We start from the raw sequence: 17,897 nt of genomic DNA, 5'->3' as shown, positions 1-17,897 counted from the left end.
GAAGTACCTATTTGTTACAGAGCACACAGCAGCCTAAACATGGCAGTGTTACACAGGGCCTACTTTATCCATTTTAGGCCTACTTTATCCATCAAACTGAAAATGTCATTGTATCTGAGAGGGTAAAGAATGTGATTATTTCCCTTGTTAATAAATGAAAAATGCAACCGATTGACTGCAAGCAAAATATGAGTTTATAAAGTACAGATCTTCAATCACATAATTATATTGATCTTCACGCGGACTGTGTGTTATCTTGGAATAGCGAGGTGGATTAGAAAGCCTCAACATCCTGTGTGAAAGACAGTGTGTGTGTGTGTGTGTGTGTGTGTATGTGGATACGTTTCTGGAGCCAGTTGGATGCTGTAGTCGAAATCACGCCCCCTTCACTGTCCCCGCTGTGTGTCGGCTATCCTACACTCTACTACTGGCTATAGGTAGTACATCATTGGGGGATGGAGTAAAGGAGGTAGGAAGTCATGGATCCCGCCGAAGAAAACTCGAGCAAAACGGTCGACATTTATCGCGATACATGGGTCCGCTTCCTGGGTATGTATTCTTACATGTTTGCCTCTGTGGTGGCTGAGTTTCAACAGACTGTAACCAAACAGAGAGACACACCGGAGCCGACATGACCCCGGAGCTGTGCGCTAGCTAGCTAAAGCTGGCTAACCACTCTTTTACAAACATCTATTAATAGCAACAAAGTTGGCTGCTCAAGGACATTTTGTCACACAGAATGTAATGGACGTCCAAGATTGGACAACAACACCGCCATTCGTGCTGTGTTTCCGTAGCATACTATTCAGATAGAGTTATCTGTGTAGCTCAGTCATATCTCAGTCAGGGTAGTTGTTTAGCAAGTTGAGGAAGTGACTCACAAACCACTGAAAAACGCCCATAGGCTCGTCCTGATTGAAAACTGAAACACTGTGACACAACTTTGTATCGGCGCCTGATTTCAGTGCTGTCCTCCTCTCATTGAGACATTCAGGGTCATCGGTTACGGTGAATATCCACTGTCTACTGTACAGGCTGTACAGTAACCAGCCTGAAGGACATTCATACTGCAGCAGCTCTCACAGTGCAGGCTGGTGTTCATGCCTTAATCCACTGCTCTTTCAGCCAGCACTGACCACTTAGTGTCATGTAAATCCGTTTATCCCCTTCATAAAATCATAATCTGTTTGCTCCCATCTTCAGTCCTGCCTGTGCAGTTAAATGTCTTTATCTCTCCACTGAAGAGCCTCTAAACAGAAATGTAAAACATGTTTCCACAGTTGTTTTGAATAATTACAAGTATGTTCTTGTGAAATGGTTACTTACACATCACGCCAAGAAATAATTTCTTCCCTGCGCTGGATTCTCCAGAGCTGTTGCATGTCTTAGATTGTACATTATTGTTACAGCTATGGAGAAACTAAACAGTTGTAATTTAACCTGAATGTGACTGCTTTGCTTAAGAGTTTACAGCCTATCATGTCATGGCACAGGTCATACAATATGCACCGACATAGGCATTCTGGGCACTATGATAATGGGTGCAACCCTTTCAGATTAAAGTGGCACTGTACAGCAGGGTAATTGTAAGGGAATAACATTAGAGTAGAGATAGGATTGCCTGATGTCCTTGTAGATGACACATGCACCACATTACTTTCAAAATCCCCTGTTGGTAAATGCTAATGCTGAAGTGGTGAGCTGTTAAACTCTGTGTTTTTTCTTTACTGACTGCCAGTCGTTGTTACTGGAACTCTCTGAAACTTGTCTTTTATCCCTCACCATCTGTTTCTCCCACCTTCAACATCTTGTAAACATTCTCTCCCTTACATATCTTCATGCCTTGCAGAGCACAGGATGAATACTAAATTGCAAAGTATGGTGCCAGGGAAATCCATGTTTTATTATTAACTGAATGCTCTGCTGGAACATTATCTTATCTAGACTCCCCTTGGTTTCATACTTGATAATACAAATAGAGCTCTTATCACCTTGTGTTCACAAGCACTTCTGGAGATCCAATACTTAACTTTAGCAACAGCTATTAGGTTCTCATGTTTTCCCCTCTAAACTCTGTTTTAACTCTCCATTATTTTAAGGATTATTTATTTTATTCCTGTTTTTCCCAAAATGTAAAGCGGCCTAAATACTGTATAATAATGTCCCTGTAGCTCCAAGCAGTGATGAGTTGGATTTCATGATCACTGTTGGGTGTATTGCTCAGCCCTTAAACATGGCTGACAACAATTTCAAACTTGCTGCATGCTTTTTCGCTACTGCTTAGAGATAGTTGGGGGAAAAAAAATCCCAAAACTGTCATGTGATTCGCTCACTTACTGAGGCTGGGGATGTATGATTCACTCCTGCATTTCAGTGAAATTATTTAAGAGGAAGACAAACTATTAAGCAAATTTTCTGATGTGTCGAAATATGAAATACTCACAAGTTAGGAGTTGCAGGTGACAAATACATTAAAAATAATCAAATCTTCTTACAACTACATTATAGTGTGTTATAAGCCATTAATTAAATCTTTATATACTGCTTATAAAAGCTTCATAGCGACACTTGAAGTACTAAGTGTTACCTAACCCATTATTGGAGAGATAATAAATTGTCCCCAAGCTGTGTTATATGGGCTGTGATATTATTTCTTGTAACACCAGTGTTTTCTTCAGCACAGGTAGCACAGTAAAGTGCAGTGTTTGCACAGTAGCTTCAGTTTTGCCAGCAGCAGCACCACAGTAATAAAAAGATACAGCAGCAGCAGAATTTGACTCCACCACGCTCTGATGGTTCTGTCATCATTGAACCAAAGATAATGCTCCCTGTGTGACTGCAGTTAATTTTACCAGTGATTTACATGTCCTGTGGTGTATGGCGCAAGTGACTTCTTAATAAGAGATCAAGGACGTTTAAGTCATTCCAGCCCTCGTGGAATGGATATTGCATAATTTTCCAAAATGTTGCTCTAAATCTTCACCGGGACAATGTCGGGTTTAGGTTAGGTTAGGTTTATTGTATGTCTCAGCATATATGTACTGGAAACTGAAATGTAAGGCTAAAAATACAGACAGTGCAAAAATGTTTTCATCCTGTGTGAGTGGCCCTACATATGACATCTCTGAAAAACTGAGCTTTTGGATATTTAATGTACGGCCCCAATGCTCAGAATAACATTAAACCTCAGTTATTATCTTCATAAATGTATAGCACCAATGCTTTTTTATATAGAGCAGGATGTCTAACTAAGGTTATGATGTATTTAGAGGAGACTATGAAGGTTGAGGTTTTATCCTCATTTATTTATGTATGCCCCCAGGCTATGCTAATGAGGTCGGGGAGGCCTTTCGTGCTCTAGTGCCAGTGAGTTTGGTGTGGGGCAGCTATGCTGTGGCCACTGCCTACGTCACTGCTGATGCTGTGGACAAAGGGAAGAAGGCAGCTGTGGTAAGATACGACCATTTGTTTGTGTCACTATCATTATTAACCATGTGATTAAATTTTTATTACTACGTAATCAAGAGGACCTATAAATAAATCCTAAGTCAGAATCATTACTGGTTTCCACAAGGGGTTACAAGTTCAGCTGCAACAAATAGTTGATTAATCAATTTATAAATTTAATTGGCAGCTGTTTTGATTACTGATTAACAGTTTTGGTCATTTTTCGAGCAAGATTGGCAAACTCCTGCTGGTTCCAGATTCTCAAATGTCAAGATTGAATGTTTTTCTTTTTCATATGTAATAGTAAACCGAACATCTCAAGGTTTTGGACTGTTGGTCGAATAAACTAAGACATTTGAGTGGATTTCCCTAGGCTGTGGGGAATTATAACAAGCATTTTTCACATAACAGGCATTTTAATTTTATACCCTTGACAGTTAATTCAGAAAAGAGATGGCACGTAGATCAATAATAAAAATTATGAATAATTGTCCCTAAAGGCTCACGGGGACAACCCAGGGAAGACGACGCGTGTAGCGGTAGCAGTGGTGGACACGTTTGTTTGGCAGGCCCTCGCTTCTGTGATCATCCCGGGCTTCACCATTAACCGTGTGTGTGCCGCCTCACTCTACCTGCTGGGCAGAACCACCAGGTGGCCTCTGCCTGTCCGCAAGTGGACCACTACAGCTATCGGCCTTTCCACCATCCCCTTCATCATCACTCCCATAGACAGGTTGGCACAAGTTGTGTCTGTGTGTATGTGTGTTTCTATATGTGCATATACTGTACATTGATTATGTAAGTTGCACGTTATATGAGCTTTAACTCAAAGAGTTAAGCTGCTCATACATCATGGGCAGTTTGTGCTGCACTCACCACTCAGCTGGGTGCAAAGTCAGGTCTGACAGCAAATTTCAACACTGATATGTAATTCATCTGACTGTATATATTACATTCATTTAGAGTGCAGCTAAAGCACAGGTTTGGTAACAGATTGATTTAAAGGTATCAGGGATTTTCAACACGGTATGTCAAAGATCCACAAATTTTTACATTGTGTTTTTAAATTGGTTCCAGTCTATGTAACTACTATTAATTGTTTTTTTTTTTTTGAGAGTTGGTATTTCAAATAATGGAAACAGTTTTTGAGGTTTTGCACTAAAAACAGAATGCTGGTCTTAACCATGGCAGTGATAGTCACATGATGACTGAAAAAAAAAAAACAAAAAAAAAAACCCATGAAAAAAGTGGAATGAGAGCTGCACAGTTGCCCTTTAAAGCAGAAGTGTGCCACTGACCACTTAGGTATCATCACAATATTTCCACTGTCTGTACCCTGTAGGTCAGTGGATTTCCTGCTGGACTCGAGCCTTCGGAAAGTCTACAATGAGGGAGAGAAGCAGGAATAAGAAGGGACCATACTGGACAGACTGTCCCCTCCTCCGTAGAGACCAGTCCAGTCTACGTAGCTCTGTGCTGATTATCCACCACTGTGAAGCACTAAAGATGTGTAAAGAAGGATTTCAAGGAGTAAGATTTCACAGTTAGTCAAAGATACGTATAAAAATATATTTTATTTCTGAATTATAAAGTATTTAATGGTAGGTTAAGTTGTTAAAAGTGAAATCCTGCTTTGTGAAATATCCCTCTGGGGATCCTTAACTTTAACTTCTCAGGGCAATCTGGGTAGCATAACCAAAAAATGTTTAATCAGGAATGTAACAGTACAAAAAATGTGTAAATATTCCACTTGATACAGTGAAATCCTCCCTCTTGAAGTATTCTTCAACAGAGATATGGTGTGCTGTTATATTCCTGTTACATTGACTACAGAGAAAGCCTCCAAGGTTGCCCTCATGTCAAGAAATTAAATACAAATCAGCCATATTCAGTGGTACTGTAATGACAGGCCAAAAAGCCAGTTTGCCATGATGTCTCTCTTCTTCATCACTTAAAGTTTGTCTTAGACTGTTTTCTGAAAACAACAGTGTCTGTTACTTGGAACAGATGTTTCAAGAGTGTCTTCTGATGCACTTTTCCATTTTTTTGTTCTAACTCATTGCTGGTCATGGGAGCCAAGATTTGCACTCAGAGCATTTTTACACCATGGTTAGAATCTGTATGATAGTAGTATATAGTACGGTATATAATACTGTATGTAGTACTTCATCAGGTATACTTGTACAGTGCACCTCACAAGTATTTGAATGATTTCTCACCAATATCAAAACTGTTGGTTAGGAAATTTGCAGTCAGACATTCTTAGTATAAAATAGTGCAACTTCCTTTAGCCTGAAAATATTAGACATACCAGTTTCACACATGTATAACTTATTTTAGACTTCTTGCATCTTCTTCCCTGCATCAAGAAACAAATTGCCCCAAGCTGTAGCTCAACTCATCAGATCTAAAAGTTTCATATTCATCAAATAATCTTTAAACTGTGTCCTCCTTGATGCAGAAAACCTATGTGTATAAGTGCATTAAATTTAGTGTTGCACTTCTCAAATACTTGTGGAGGTCCATGTAGTATCTATGCAGGGAATGGTTTAAGGGGTTCATTTATTAATATACAGATACTGTCTGTATATTATTGCCAAGACTTTTCTTTGAGGAAGTAATATACTGTATCTCATGGTGAACTATGCAAGGGAAATGTGCACATGCACAAGCATTGAAAATTAAAGGGATAAGGTATACAGCTGTCACTTTAAGACAAAGAGGGACATACCATAGTGGAAAAAGTTTCATTGCCAATATATATATAGTACACCAGTGCACCATTTTTAGCAATAACTTTTGTTTCATGTGTCACACCATATTCTCTTTGCTATGAACGTTTGCTTGACTTTTTCATAGCGAGAGATGAAAGAGACGGTTGTGAAAACTTGGGGTGCACCAGTTTCCATGTTTTTGCATGCTGGTACTGAGTCCTGATGGAATCTCTTCAGTAGTATTTGATATTTGGTCACAAGACCACTTAAACAGTAATTGTACATTTATTGGCTTTTGAAATGATTGAGACAGGGTGCTCAGGGTTCCAGTGTGTCTAGTATTGGATATTTTCATCCACATAAGCACAGACTTTAGTCTTATATGTTATATAAGGCTATAGACCTTTTCCATGACAGACAGTTACATTGTCACAGCAGGAGGAAATGCTGTTGTACATACTAAAAGCTCCAGTATTGACACCTTAATGGATTATTCATTATTACTTCTTACTCCTTTGCTTTTTCTGCTATGACATGTCAACAGGTCTGCATTGAAAAAAGGTATATTGGTGCATCCCTAGTAAAGTATACTCATGTTCAATTTTAACATTTAAAATTTTACACAATTTTAAACTTCACTGTATTTTTTTATCATTACATGCTACAAAAGAAAAGGAATGGTTTACTTTTTTTGAACATTGTCTTTGTGTTTCCTTTTGTGGCAGTGTGTTCGGAAGTGGGTTCTATGAGTCACATTTTCAGCCTTAACTGAAAAAAAAAACAAACCTCAAGCTCTGTTCATCTACTGAAGTTCACAAGATGGAGATTATTTTCCATATGTGAAAGTAACCGTTGAAAGCTGAAGCTCCCTTCAATATTGAGCAGTCCTCCTCTATTAACTTCTGAAACACTAGAGAGAAAAAACTTGTGAATCTGTAGTGAAATAAATTATATAATGAGAGAAATGTCTTGATTTTTGGTCTATTTCATTCATCAGTGGTAACACAGTTGCCTGTCAAGTCCTTGTAGAGTGTTTTTAAAAAAAAAAAAAAAACTTTCACCTGTTATCATCCTTTAATACTGACAACAAGTAAATCAGAACCACTTTGTTGCCTAGTGAAACCATGAGTGACAGCTCCTTTGCTGGAACATTTTTGAAGCTTTATCTAAACACAGTCTGCACAAAGGCCTTCCCACAAGAACACCTCACCACAGTGTGATTTCAAATGGCAGCATAACAACTTGCTCTTTGTGCAGGCACACTCTCCACTTCCTGAGCAACATGCCACGGCACTTTAAGATGAAAGAGGTGTAATTCAAGGGACGGTTTAACCAATGAAATGGAAGCACTCAAGAGCACATCAGACCAGGTGATTTGAGAGCCCAGTTGCAGTGCTTTATCTTGATTGAGCCAGGAGCTTGCAGCTGATGCCAATTCTACAGATGAGGTGCCAACATAAAAGGCTAAGGAAAGCCAACGATTGGCAGGTACAGCATGTTTGTTCTTAATCTTGTGTTTTTGGCTCTTTTGGCTGCATCACCCGGTCAGTCAGGTAAGAAAAAAAGTGTGATATTTATCTTGTGTTGGCTCAGTTTGGATTGTATTTTATTAGTGAAGGATCTTGCTTAAAACACAGCACAGTCAACCTTGGGATATATTTACATTTACAGGCATTCCTCGATACATCCAGGGCCAATGGATCATCACTGATGAGAGTTTACGGTATGAAGACGCTGATCAACAATCTCTAGCGGTGGAGGAGAGCATATGGCCTGACAGCCCAGCAGAAGTGGTTGAACAGGTGACGGTGGAGGTCCAGAGCTTGCAGACTACTCCAGAGCCATATGCTATGAAGGAACAAGGTGGGCTGCAGCACTCACTCATTGCTTTTTCTTTATTAAAGCTACTAGTTCTAGCTTCCATTCACTGAGTGCTCTGTGTTTTGTTTCCTGTTAGTGTTAGATGAAGAAGAATCGGCAGTATGGAAAATTGTTCTGGTGGTAGCTGTCCTGTTGGTGTCAGTATTGGGATCTCTGAGCATGGCCTATTACATGTGTGTCTGGAGAGGTGGCAGGATTCACTATGAGCCTCAGAAGGGGGGCCATGCTTAAATACAAATAAAATGAACTTTGTGTAGAAGCCAACTTCAAGATGTCTCATTTCAGTTTTTTAAGTACAATAGATTGTTTTACATGAGGCTGTCTCGAGTCAAATGAAAATGTCATTCATCAGGAAGTGGGAATGAGCAAGAGGTGAAAATAAAGGACAGCTGTTTGCTCACACTGTCATAAAACTCAGTTACAATAGGCCTGCAAGTTTAATACATTATCTCCTTTTTTCTTTGTATCTGCATTTGAAATGACATGACTCAACTTGCGTGCACATGTCCTGAAGTTTTATGACCCTCTGCCTAATGTGTATTTGTAGTTCATTCAAGGTGGAACTACCCTTTTCAGTTGTTGGTGCTACTGATTGGTTTAGACAGAACTGGGCAGAGCAGGTTTTTGTTGTTCTGGGGATTTATGGGACCTTTGGCCAAACAGACATACTGTATTCCTGATAAGATTTTCAGTTTCTGAGACAATGTAGTCCTATTTTATAAAATGAAAAGTTCTTTCTTATACTTAAAATCTTGATTATAGTTTTCTTGCATCTTTTTTGCAACAACAAAAGGGATGCTATCAGAATAGAACGTACTATCATGCTTTGCAAAAAGATGCTTCTCCCCATTGCATCACAGCCAATATAGTATGTGTATGTATGAGCCATCTTGACAAAGGCAATCTTTAATGAATATTCATGAAATCAAACTGTTCTGAGGACCTTAACACAATTTTCAGCAAAAGCAAATGTTTCCTTATTTTTTCAGACAAACCCTTCAGTCAGTTGTTGTAATGGCCACTAGAGGTCATTACTAACATTATGTTTGTGCCATGCTCCTCCTGCTCAGTCATACAGGACTACAGCCATGAACACTTGTGGGCCCTACATTGCATGAAACAGTGAGTTTATATTTCTTTTTTTTTTTTTTTTTTTTTTTTTTTTGGTGGATTGAACCCCTGACTTTGTTGGCTCACTGATATGTGATTGTTCACACGTCAAGTATCATTACCCTTCGGCTACAGGTCATTTGTGTGGTTGTTTATGTATTTGAGAGTATAGCTTTCAAAAAATGATAAAGATGTAAAAATGTAACTTCAGATTAATCAGTTAAAATAATCTGTGGATAGCTACCACACAGTAACATTGCTGCTGTGTTTGTGTACATTTTTATTTCCAGCACATTCTTTTGTTGGAGATAAACTGCCCAAACTTGTTGAACATAGTTATATAAACTACTCATTGTGTAAACAGACTTTAACAATATCATGCTAACCTACAGGTTAAAGGTGCCGTGCAGCTTCTGTGCCTTGACAAAAGTTAAATAAAATTTGAGTCCCTTCAGTGATGATTCAGCTTTTTCATTAAAAGCTTTTCCTATGAAACATTTACAGGACCTGTAATTTCTTCTGAAACCAGTCATCCCCCCGCAAATCACCAAAGCTCTCCTCACTTTGCAAATTCAAGTATGTGTTCTTGTTTGCTGCCCTTGGCAAACATTTTCCTTTTCATAAGAATTCATCTTGATCAGAATTATGGCAGAAATGGCCATCAGGCTGTTGAGGGGGGGAAAAAAACAGTGTACTGCTAAAGAGTAAAGAGTAATGTTTTAATTCAGAGTCAAGCAAGCGGGCTCAGATCAAATCCACAAACATTTATAAGTCCCCCTTGAGCAATATCAGGTGGCATTAGGGGGCCCAAGGAGACAAAAAGCTGATGAATTGAATTAATCTCCCCTCCCGTGATGGATGGGCCTGTTCACAGGGGGTTGGAAAATAGGAGCATTGTTCATCTGTCACTCCGATTGCCATGTCCCTCTATGATTTGTGCCTGGGTTGTGAAGGCCACAAGTGGCCAAAAGACCTCCCTCTCTCCTTCTCACTTGTCTCTCTGCTGCTTTTTTTTTTTTTTTTTTTTTTTTTTTCAGGAATTCCCAGCCTTTCATTTGTTTCCACCCCCACAGCCCTCACTGATATCCATACAGCCAGATGCAGAAAAACAAGCCTTCAGTCAGGACAAGCAAACATAAATTATCTGTCACTCTTGCCTTGTTTCATATACAGTAGGTTGGGCTGCATTGTAACTTTCAGTGTTTCAGTGCATGCAGGCTTACAAGCTTTGCCCTAAACTGCTGTGCACAGACTGAAGCAACTCATAATTTGCATAACGTGTGTGATGACATTACAAAGCATAATGTAATTTTTTTTAAAAAGGGGGGAAATATATTTGCCATAATATTATAAAATGTAATGACATTTTCTTTCCATAAGGTAATACAAAACTAAGTTCTATAACTGAAATTTAACATGGGGAGAAAAATACATCATGTCAAATATGGAGAAGCTGTTGAAAAACATATAATATATCAACATTTTGTTGTATGTAGTCATTGGTTTTGCTACAATGTAATATTAAAATTACATTAGCTTATGTATGATTCTATTACATTCATATATGAACTCAGAACACAGAGAAAGTCATGTCATCCTTTAATTTATTTTCATAATGTTACTGCTGTAATCCTCTTTACTTGCTTTAACCGTAAGGCCCATATAAGTACAAAGTGGAGGAGCTTGGCTTTTAAATAGATCTCTCATTTGAGTTTCCTTGTTTGGGCTTGATTCTTGCAAATATTCTATTTCATTTAACCCTGTGTGTTCAGACATAGATTACCATGTAAAGCCCTCTATGCTGCCAAATATTTTTTAATAACAAACAGAATATGATCCAGTGCTGGCAATGAGGGCCACTGTGTTTCATGGCAACTTTTCTGAAGATACAGAACTTGCTGTTAAAGCTAAACTTTTAACTTGGAGGAAGGAGCAACGTCTTAGTTCTGAGTCTTGAGTCTCCATTGTTTCTCTCAAGCACCTGCCCCTTCAAAGGCGCCTGACCCACTAAAGGAACAGGTGCTAAAAGGCGATTCAATGGAAGAAACAGAGCTTTGATTTCTTCACTGCCTTTGTGCTGTGTGTGGATTACAAATTGAGATCTACTTAGCAACTGTATAATACCCACTGCCTGAGAGCAGAGGATACAGGAGATGACTTTGTGAAAAGTTTAGCAAGTGAATATGAGGAAAGCCTTGGCCTTGGTGAATGAATACTGGAGGTAAGGTAGGTAGGTGTATGTGTGTGTATAAATACTTTACTGATGTGGGATGCAGAGGTCCTTGACCTCAAGTGCAGGGATGCTGGGATAGACTCCATCATTACTGACAACTCACAAATAGAAGCATCAGTAACTAGATGTCATTTGACTTCCTGTAAATAAACGCCATAAAAGTGATTTGAGCCATTGATCTATAAACCTGTAACCTTCCAGTTAAAAATGTGAATGTGAATCTTTTCTTTCATTTGACTCAGATAAAAGGGCAGGATGAGCAGGAACACTCCTCTTAAAATAATATAAACTGAACTGATCAGATACAATCATTAGTAATGACCATGGCACCATAATCTTGTTATGCTACAATAGTGGTTACTATACCTCTCTCTCTCTCTCTCTCTCTCTCTCTCTCTCTCACACTCACACTCACACACACACACACACACACACACATACACAGAGACACACAATTCTTATTTCCCCCCTCTCTAGTGAAGGACAATGTTTGTGCAAAGGCCACTTTAAGGGCACTAACTGAAATGTTTAACGCTCACTGGTCGATTTATTGAGGTCAGCAGAAGGCTACGTTTTGAGAAAACAGAAGAGCAGGCTATGTTTGGATTGATTTTCATGAATGATTTTATGCTGTGAGCAAAAGAGAGACAAAAGACAATCAAGGCACATCAAATCACTCCACAAAAGAAATAAGGGAAGGAAACGAAAAAAAAATGAAGGGCAAGGCCAGAGCCGTGTCACTGAGCATTAAACTAATAAATATCAGCTTCTGTCTATGAGACACAAAGACAAAGAGCATGGAGCATTCTGCTGGATCACGCTGTTATGTTGATTTGATCAAGTACATTACTCTTGAAGGGGGGAAAGTTAGCACATTATATGTATTGTACAGTTAGTGATTCATTTTGAAATATTACCTTTTAGAAAATGGAGGCAAGTGTTAAATTCATTCAGTAAACTAAAACTTGTTGAAACAAAAGTATGATTAATACAAGATTCAAGGTAAAAATACAGAATCAAACAATGTTAATCAACTCAAGATACAGACATTTTAAAAAATGACAATATAACTACCTGATATGATAGAGAAACAATATACTGTCTCTTTAAGATCATTCTTGCAACCACCGAGTTACATACTGGGTAATAAAAGCCTTTATATTGACAAAATAATGATTAATTATGTGGATCAATATATATTGGCTTAATATTCCTCTGTAAAGATTAAAGCAAAACACTAAGCAACACGACAGCCCTTGTTTCAGCAAATAAAGTGTCAGTGGCAAAGTGGTGATTCCTGATCTGACAGCGTACAGTGTGACAGCAGCTGTGTGCTCTGAATGCTGGCAGAGCCTCTCTCTCTTTGTGAAATGAATTAGGAGAACATGAAAACTGAGCAGACCTTCAGCGATACATTATGCATGAGGAGCTTGAAGGCTCCTACTGAATTCTGTTCAGGTGGCATCAGAGGGTGCAGCCAAGTGGAAATGCTGGCTGGTCACTTAAAGCACACTATCTGTAGTAATCTTTCTACATGAAAGCGCCGCACACGGCTTGAGCTATATTCTCCTGCTTGCAGGTTGAAATATGCAACACAACCAGGTTTCTATAGTGGCCACAGAGGGGGTTTACTGGGGCAACAGGGGATTAAAGGCCTTGCTCTAACCTTCAGACTGTCTCCCACCCTGCATAACTTTAAGCTGCTATTTGCAATTTAAATTAAAATCTATATTTTGTTTACCACCTTGCACTTGATTTACTAGTAATCATCCTTATCTGCAACATTAGAGCAGGCTTGCAGCACACGTGACATCTGTGTATCAGTGAGTTTGACAGCTTGACATAATTCCAGAAAATCAGATAACACACCATATGATTCCTCATCTTCTGTTGTTACGAGATAACATCTAATTTCCCATCTCTCAAGTCATCGTACAAAGACATCGTCTGCTCATTGTGAAATCAATATGCTGTGGAAACACCATTACAACAGTCTTCACAGTGCTTGAGTGAATCGCTTGAGATCACAGATGAACATGCACACACAGGCAGAGACTCACACATAAAGGTACACAACTACACTGTCACCTCCAATATGTCCTTTGTTATAACAAGACTCCAAAAAGCACAGGAATACTCAGTGTAATTAAATTGTGCCTCAGTGCCCAGAGACAAATCTTTGGCATGTTGAGAAATGTGCATAAAATCACACGAGAGCAAAACCAGTATCAGGATGAATTATACTGGGTGTAGTGGCCTCACAGGGGAGAGGACATCATGGTCAGTGGAGTGCATCCTTTGCCAAAAGACATATAGTGCACTATGGTCATTTGTTACAAAGTACTGGGGGAGGTAAAATTTAGCATCACAAGGTAAGACATGCAAAAGGCAACAGCAAAATAATATATGATGCAATCAACAGCAAATTATTCAATGACATTTTTTTTTATAATGAACTGTCAAAACTAACCTACAAGTCTACAATTATGCAGTTTTTCGGGCGTGTTTAGTCATGCACCACAGTAGTGGACAAAATGAAATGATGGTAATGCTACATGAAAGGTCTGGGAATCAAAGTTGTTGCGATTCATCCTCTGGGGACCATGAATTATTAAAATTCATCTAAATACATCCAGTAGTTGAGGAGTTGTATCAGTGAAAACAAAAAAATGTCAACCAGGGGATCAGCAAAGTCAGTACGATCCATCCTCTGGGGACCATGAGTGTCTCTACAAACTTTTGTGCCAAGTAATCTTATAGCTCTCTAGATATTTCAGTCTGGACCAAAGGCATGGACCGACCAACAGATCAACAGGCTAACAGATTCACATTGCTATTGCTAAAAACATCCAATATCCTTTGGTTCTAGCTTCTTGAATGCCATGATTTGCTGTTTTGTCCTGTTTTATATTATTGTAAATTGAATGCCTTTACTTGTTAGACTATTGGTTGGACAAAGGAAGCATTGTAAAGATGTCAGCTTGGGCTCTGGGAACTTGTGATGGCAATTTTTCGCTATTTCCTGCCACAAACTAATTGATTAACTGTAAAAACATAATCAGATTATTCAATAATGAAAATAACCTGGGGAAATATCTCAGTTTATTTTCATTGGTCTTCATGGGTCCCAGGCACTGAGACAGTCCCATGTAAATCCTCCAAAAATGATCTCTCTCTATCTTCCTGCTTTTTCCTCATGGGAAAGAGGAACTAATATGAGCCTTGCTTGACTGTTGCTGACCAGTATAGCCTGGTCAGTCTAACTGACTGGCTTAACCATCTTAACCAGATTGACCAGCTTGTCCAGCCTGGTGAGCCAGCTAAGACCAGCTAAAACCAACATTTTAAGTTGGTCTACAATGGTTTTGTCAGCAGGGTGCAGTCTGGCTGGTGGATAGATAGGCCTAAAACAAGCATGTAAGTGAAAACAGACAGAAGCATATTCAAGCAGCTCACACTAAGAGAGTTACAGTAGAGATACAGTAAACTGACAGGGAGACAAACACTCAGTATCTCTATGAGATCAAAACCAGAAGTGGACTGGGCAGTTTAAAAAAAACAACAATGAGCTGATGACAGTCTACAAGGAGTTAGACCAGTAGACGTTCTGTGATTTAAAGTCTCTCTCTCTCCCTCTCTCTCTGGCACTGCTATAATTTTCCTGGGTGGAATGATGGATGAGGCAGTGTCAGCCCATGTTCATTATAATGCACACCATCTATTCTTCTCAGCCTGACTCTCCGCGCTCCAGGAAATGCCAGAGAGGTATTGAAGCTGCGAAGAGAGGAGAAACTCTCATCTGATTTTATGGAGAGAATTCGCTGCTAGGTGTGTGTTAACTTAACGCGTGGTGATCCATCAATCACTAATGAAGATACTGCGAGGCTACTGCTTGTTCTTAAAAGAAACACATTCCTCTGTGGGCATGAACGATAAACACCCTTCGAAGTCTATACAAGCATAATCCCTTGCAGTGTGCTCATCCTAAATTAATAATGAGCTCTCCAGCAATTAATGCGTAGAAACTGTGTTGTCTTTGTGGTCCATTTGTAATGTTTTAAATGGCCTGAAATCACATTTTGACTTTGAGCAAACAGTCAACAACAAACGATTTTCAAATGAGGAACAGCTCAGGTTATTTTACATTAGAGATTTTTCTGTCTTTTCCTTTTGTCTGTTCTTCTCACCAGTTTGAAGTGGGCGGTTTTCAGATAGAAAAAGGTGCCTTCAAATACGCCCGCACACCAGTCAGGGTTTAGCAACATTTGAATCAAAATGGTGACAGTTGTGGGGTTGTTTGCTTATGTTGCCAGGCTACAGTTCTGGAACTGGGATGTGTATAGTTCCTCCTCAGTTCTTAAAAGCTACTGGCCAGTTCAGACTAGTGATGTACTAATGTAAGATTGTTGTAACCAGGAAAGATTGTAATAGTTATTCAAAAGATCAACTATATCAACAATCGACCATGTAAACAGGAAGTGACTGTATCAACACAAGCTGTAACATAACTTAAAGAAATAATAGTTTTATGAAGTTTAACTGTCAATCACTTGGTATCACTTTGTTTTATTCATGCATATGTGGAGAAACATGTCACCTACCTCTGTACATTCATATAATGTAGAGTGAGTGGGAAACATTTATTTATGCTAACCTAACCAAGCTCTTTGGCAATTTAGCTATTTTTCTAATTTAACAGTATATTTTGTTGTTTTTGTGAAATGTAATTTAAAATCTTCCCAGTTTACATCTGTAATAAAGTTTACTGCTTTTTAACAGCGGAAAATTTTACACGGCAGCTATCAAAACCAGAAATAAATATTTAATATGCTGCAGAAAGACCTGAATATATGACTGCATATATTCATGTAGGTATATGTTCATAGTTTATAGCACCTTTTCAGTTTATATGACAAGAGACTAAATGAAAGATACTTTAACAGAGCCACACAAGCTCTCCATTAAACACACACACACACACACACACACACACACACACACACACACACACACAAATGCCTATCCACTCTATCCTGAACAAGTCTAAACACATTGTCTAGACAAACATATTATCTTTAATCAGAGCAGTAATGCATCTTTTCTCCTCACACACAGATCAAGTCAGTGGGGGCCTGATGAAGGGAAATGTGTGGCATATTGAAATAGATTTATTTCAAACTGATAGCATCTCATCCTATCAGCTCCGTGCCAAGTGTTCCAAACTGTGTGCGAGAATCTTTTCAGAGCCTTTAAGGATGTATTGAACAAAAAAGGTGGTGGTGGTGGTGGTGGGGGTCTTCAAATGAGGTCTGGATCATTCCTGGAGCAAAGGGATCAATAACCGCCAGGCTAAGCCTTCGCTCATCCATCTGATTCATATCCCCCCACCTCCTGCTTTTCAGATATAGGAGGAATCGCCAGACTAAAGGCTCCCTTTCTGTGGCAATATGTACCAGCTGCAAGCTGTTTCCTCTCACACATAAAGCTGTATGAAGTGATTAATGTGAGAGTTGTACTATCATAATGGATTGGATATGTCAGGATATGATGATCTATTTTAAGGATATATAGCAACAGAAGGAATATACAGTTGTCTATAAATAGCACACTTTTAGATTTACACTTAGAGGTAACACACTGTGTCTTACATGTAGAAATGATCTTGCATTCAGCCTGGAACAACCTATAAATTATAAAATAAAAATCAAACTACTGCCACTGTGCATCAGTTTCCACACTTCACATGATGGTGGGTTGACGCTCAAATGTATCCCTGAGAAAATGTGAAACTACCAGTGCCTCAACATAAAAATAAAACTCCTGTGTCATGTAGTTTTTACCTGACTGTAATGGCTCTGTATTAGTCAGGTAAACAATGACACATGCAGTCAAATAGCTCATCATCTGTGTTGTCAGAAATTAGCCAAACAAATTTGTCCAGTACAAATTTTACATTATTTCTTTCCTCTGCTGTAAAGTGCAGTGATTAACTTTGAGTCTGCATCCTTACCTCTACTGCTGCTGCTGCTGCTGGTGCTGCTGGTCTAAAGGCAACATCTCACTTCAAGAGAACACTGTTATTATTTGTACAGGCTGTGATTGAACTCAGTGGAAAACCTGGCAGGGAGAGGAAACTTCATTTGTCACTGTCTGTTATTAATTTAGTTTTAAAGTAGTCTTGGCTGAATCTTGATGCTGATACACTGACAATGCAGAATAAATCCTGAGAAAGACCCTGATGATAGGATAGATATTTTTTTTACGGTGCATTTAAAAATCATTGCAGCTTCATGACTTCAAATGAAAGGGTTTATTCAGTTCAGTGTGATAGGTTTTATTTTTCTGTGCAGGACAATGTGATTGAAGGATAAAAAGCTTATTGACTGAATAAACTGACTATTGAGTCTTTTTAAAGACCTCTGGGGGAATCCATGTGCAAAGGCCTGTAGATATTGACTATTCATTTTCCTGTTTATTCATAACTAAAATTATATTGGGGGTAAAGCAGTCCA

General features: G+C 38.9%; 1 protein-coding gene across 2 annotated transcripts; it reads left to right on the top strand.

Moving 5' to 3' along the window:
- Window positions 1–383: 383 nt before the first annotated feature.
- mtfp1 (mitochondrial fission process 1) lies at window positions 384–8,306 on the top strand. 2 transcript variants are annotated; one of them, XM_018662898.2, is made up of 6 exons: window positions 384–549; window positions 3,323–3,450; window positions 3,948–4,180; window positions 4,790–7,649; window positions 7,833–8,024; window positions 8,119–8,306. In XM_018662898.2, the coding sequence occupies exons 1-4, from the start codon at window positions 480–482 to the stop codon at window positions 4,854–4,856; spliced, it is 498 nt and encodes a 165-aa protein (XP_018518414.1). In that variant the 5' UTR covers window positions 384–479; the 3' UTR covers window positions 4,857–7,649; window positions 7,833–8,024; window positions 8,119–8,306. The 2 variants fall into 2 exon arrangements, with proteins under 2 accessions (XP_018518414.1, XP_050928870.1); XM_051072913.1 differs by having other exon boundaries at window positions 4,790–7,714.
- Window positions 8,307–17,897: the final 9,591 nt, after the last annotated feature.

This window comes from Lates calcarifer, linkage group LG9 (genome assembly GCF_001640805.2).
Source record: "Lates calcarifer isolate ASB-BC8 linkage group LG9, TLL_Latcal_v3, whole genome shotgun sequence".
Classification (NCBI taxonomy): Eukaryota; Metazoa; Chordata; class Actinopteri; family Centropomidae; genus Lates; species Lates calcarifer.
The sequence above is the reverse complement of the archived record's forward strand: the minus strand, read 5'-3'. Positions and strand labels throughout refer to the sequence as shown.

What these genes read in the sequence shown, in the direction of transcription:
- mtfp1 (XM_018662898.2), top strand. Translation starts at nt 480, where the DNA reads ATGGATCCCGCCGAAGAAAACTCGAGCAAAACGGTCGACATTTATCGC. An exon ending in TACATGGGTCCGCTTCCTGG is followed by an intron (nt 550 to 3,322) that starts GTATGTATTCTT and finishes GTATGCCCCCAG; the next exon opens with GCTATGCTAATGAGGTCGGG. An exon ending in ATCATCACTCCCATAGACAG is followed by an intron (nt 4,181 to 4,789) that starts GTTGGCACAAGT and finishes TGTACCCTGTAG; the next exon opens with GTCAGTGGATTTCCTGCTGG.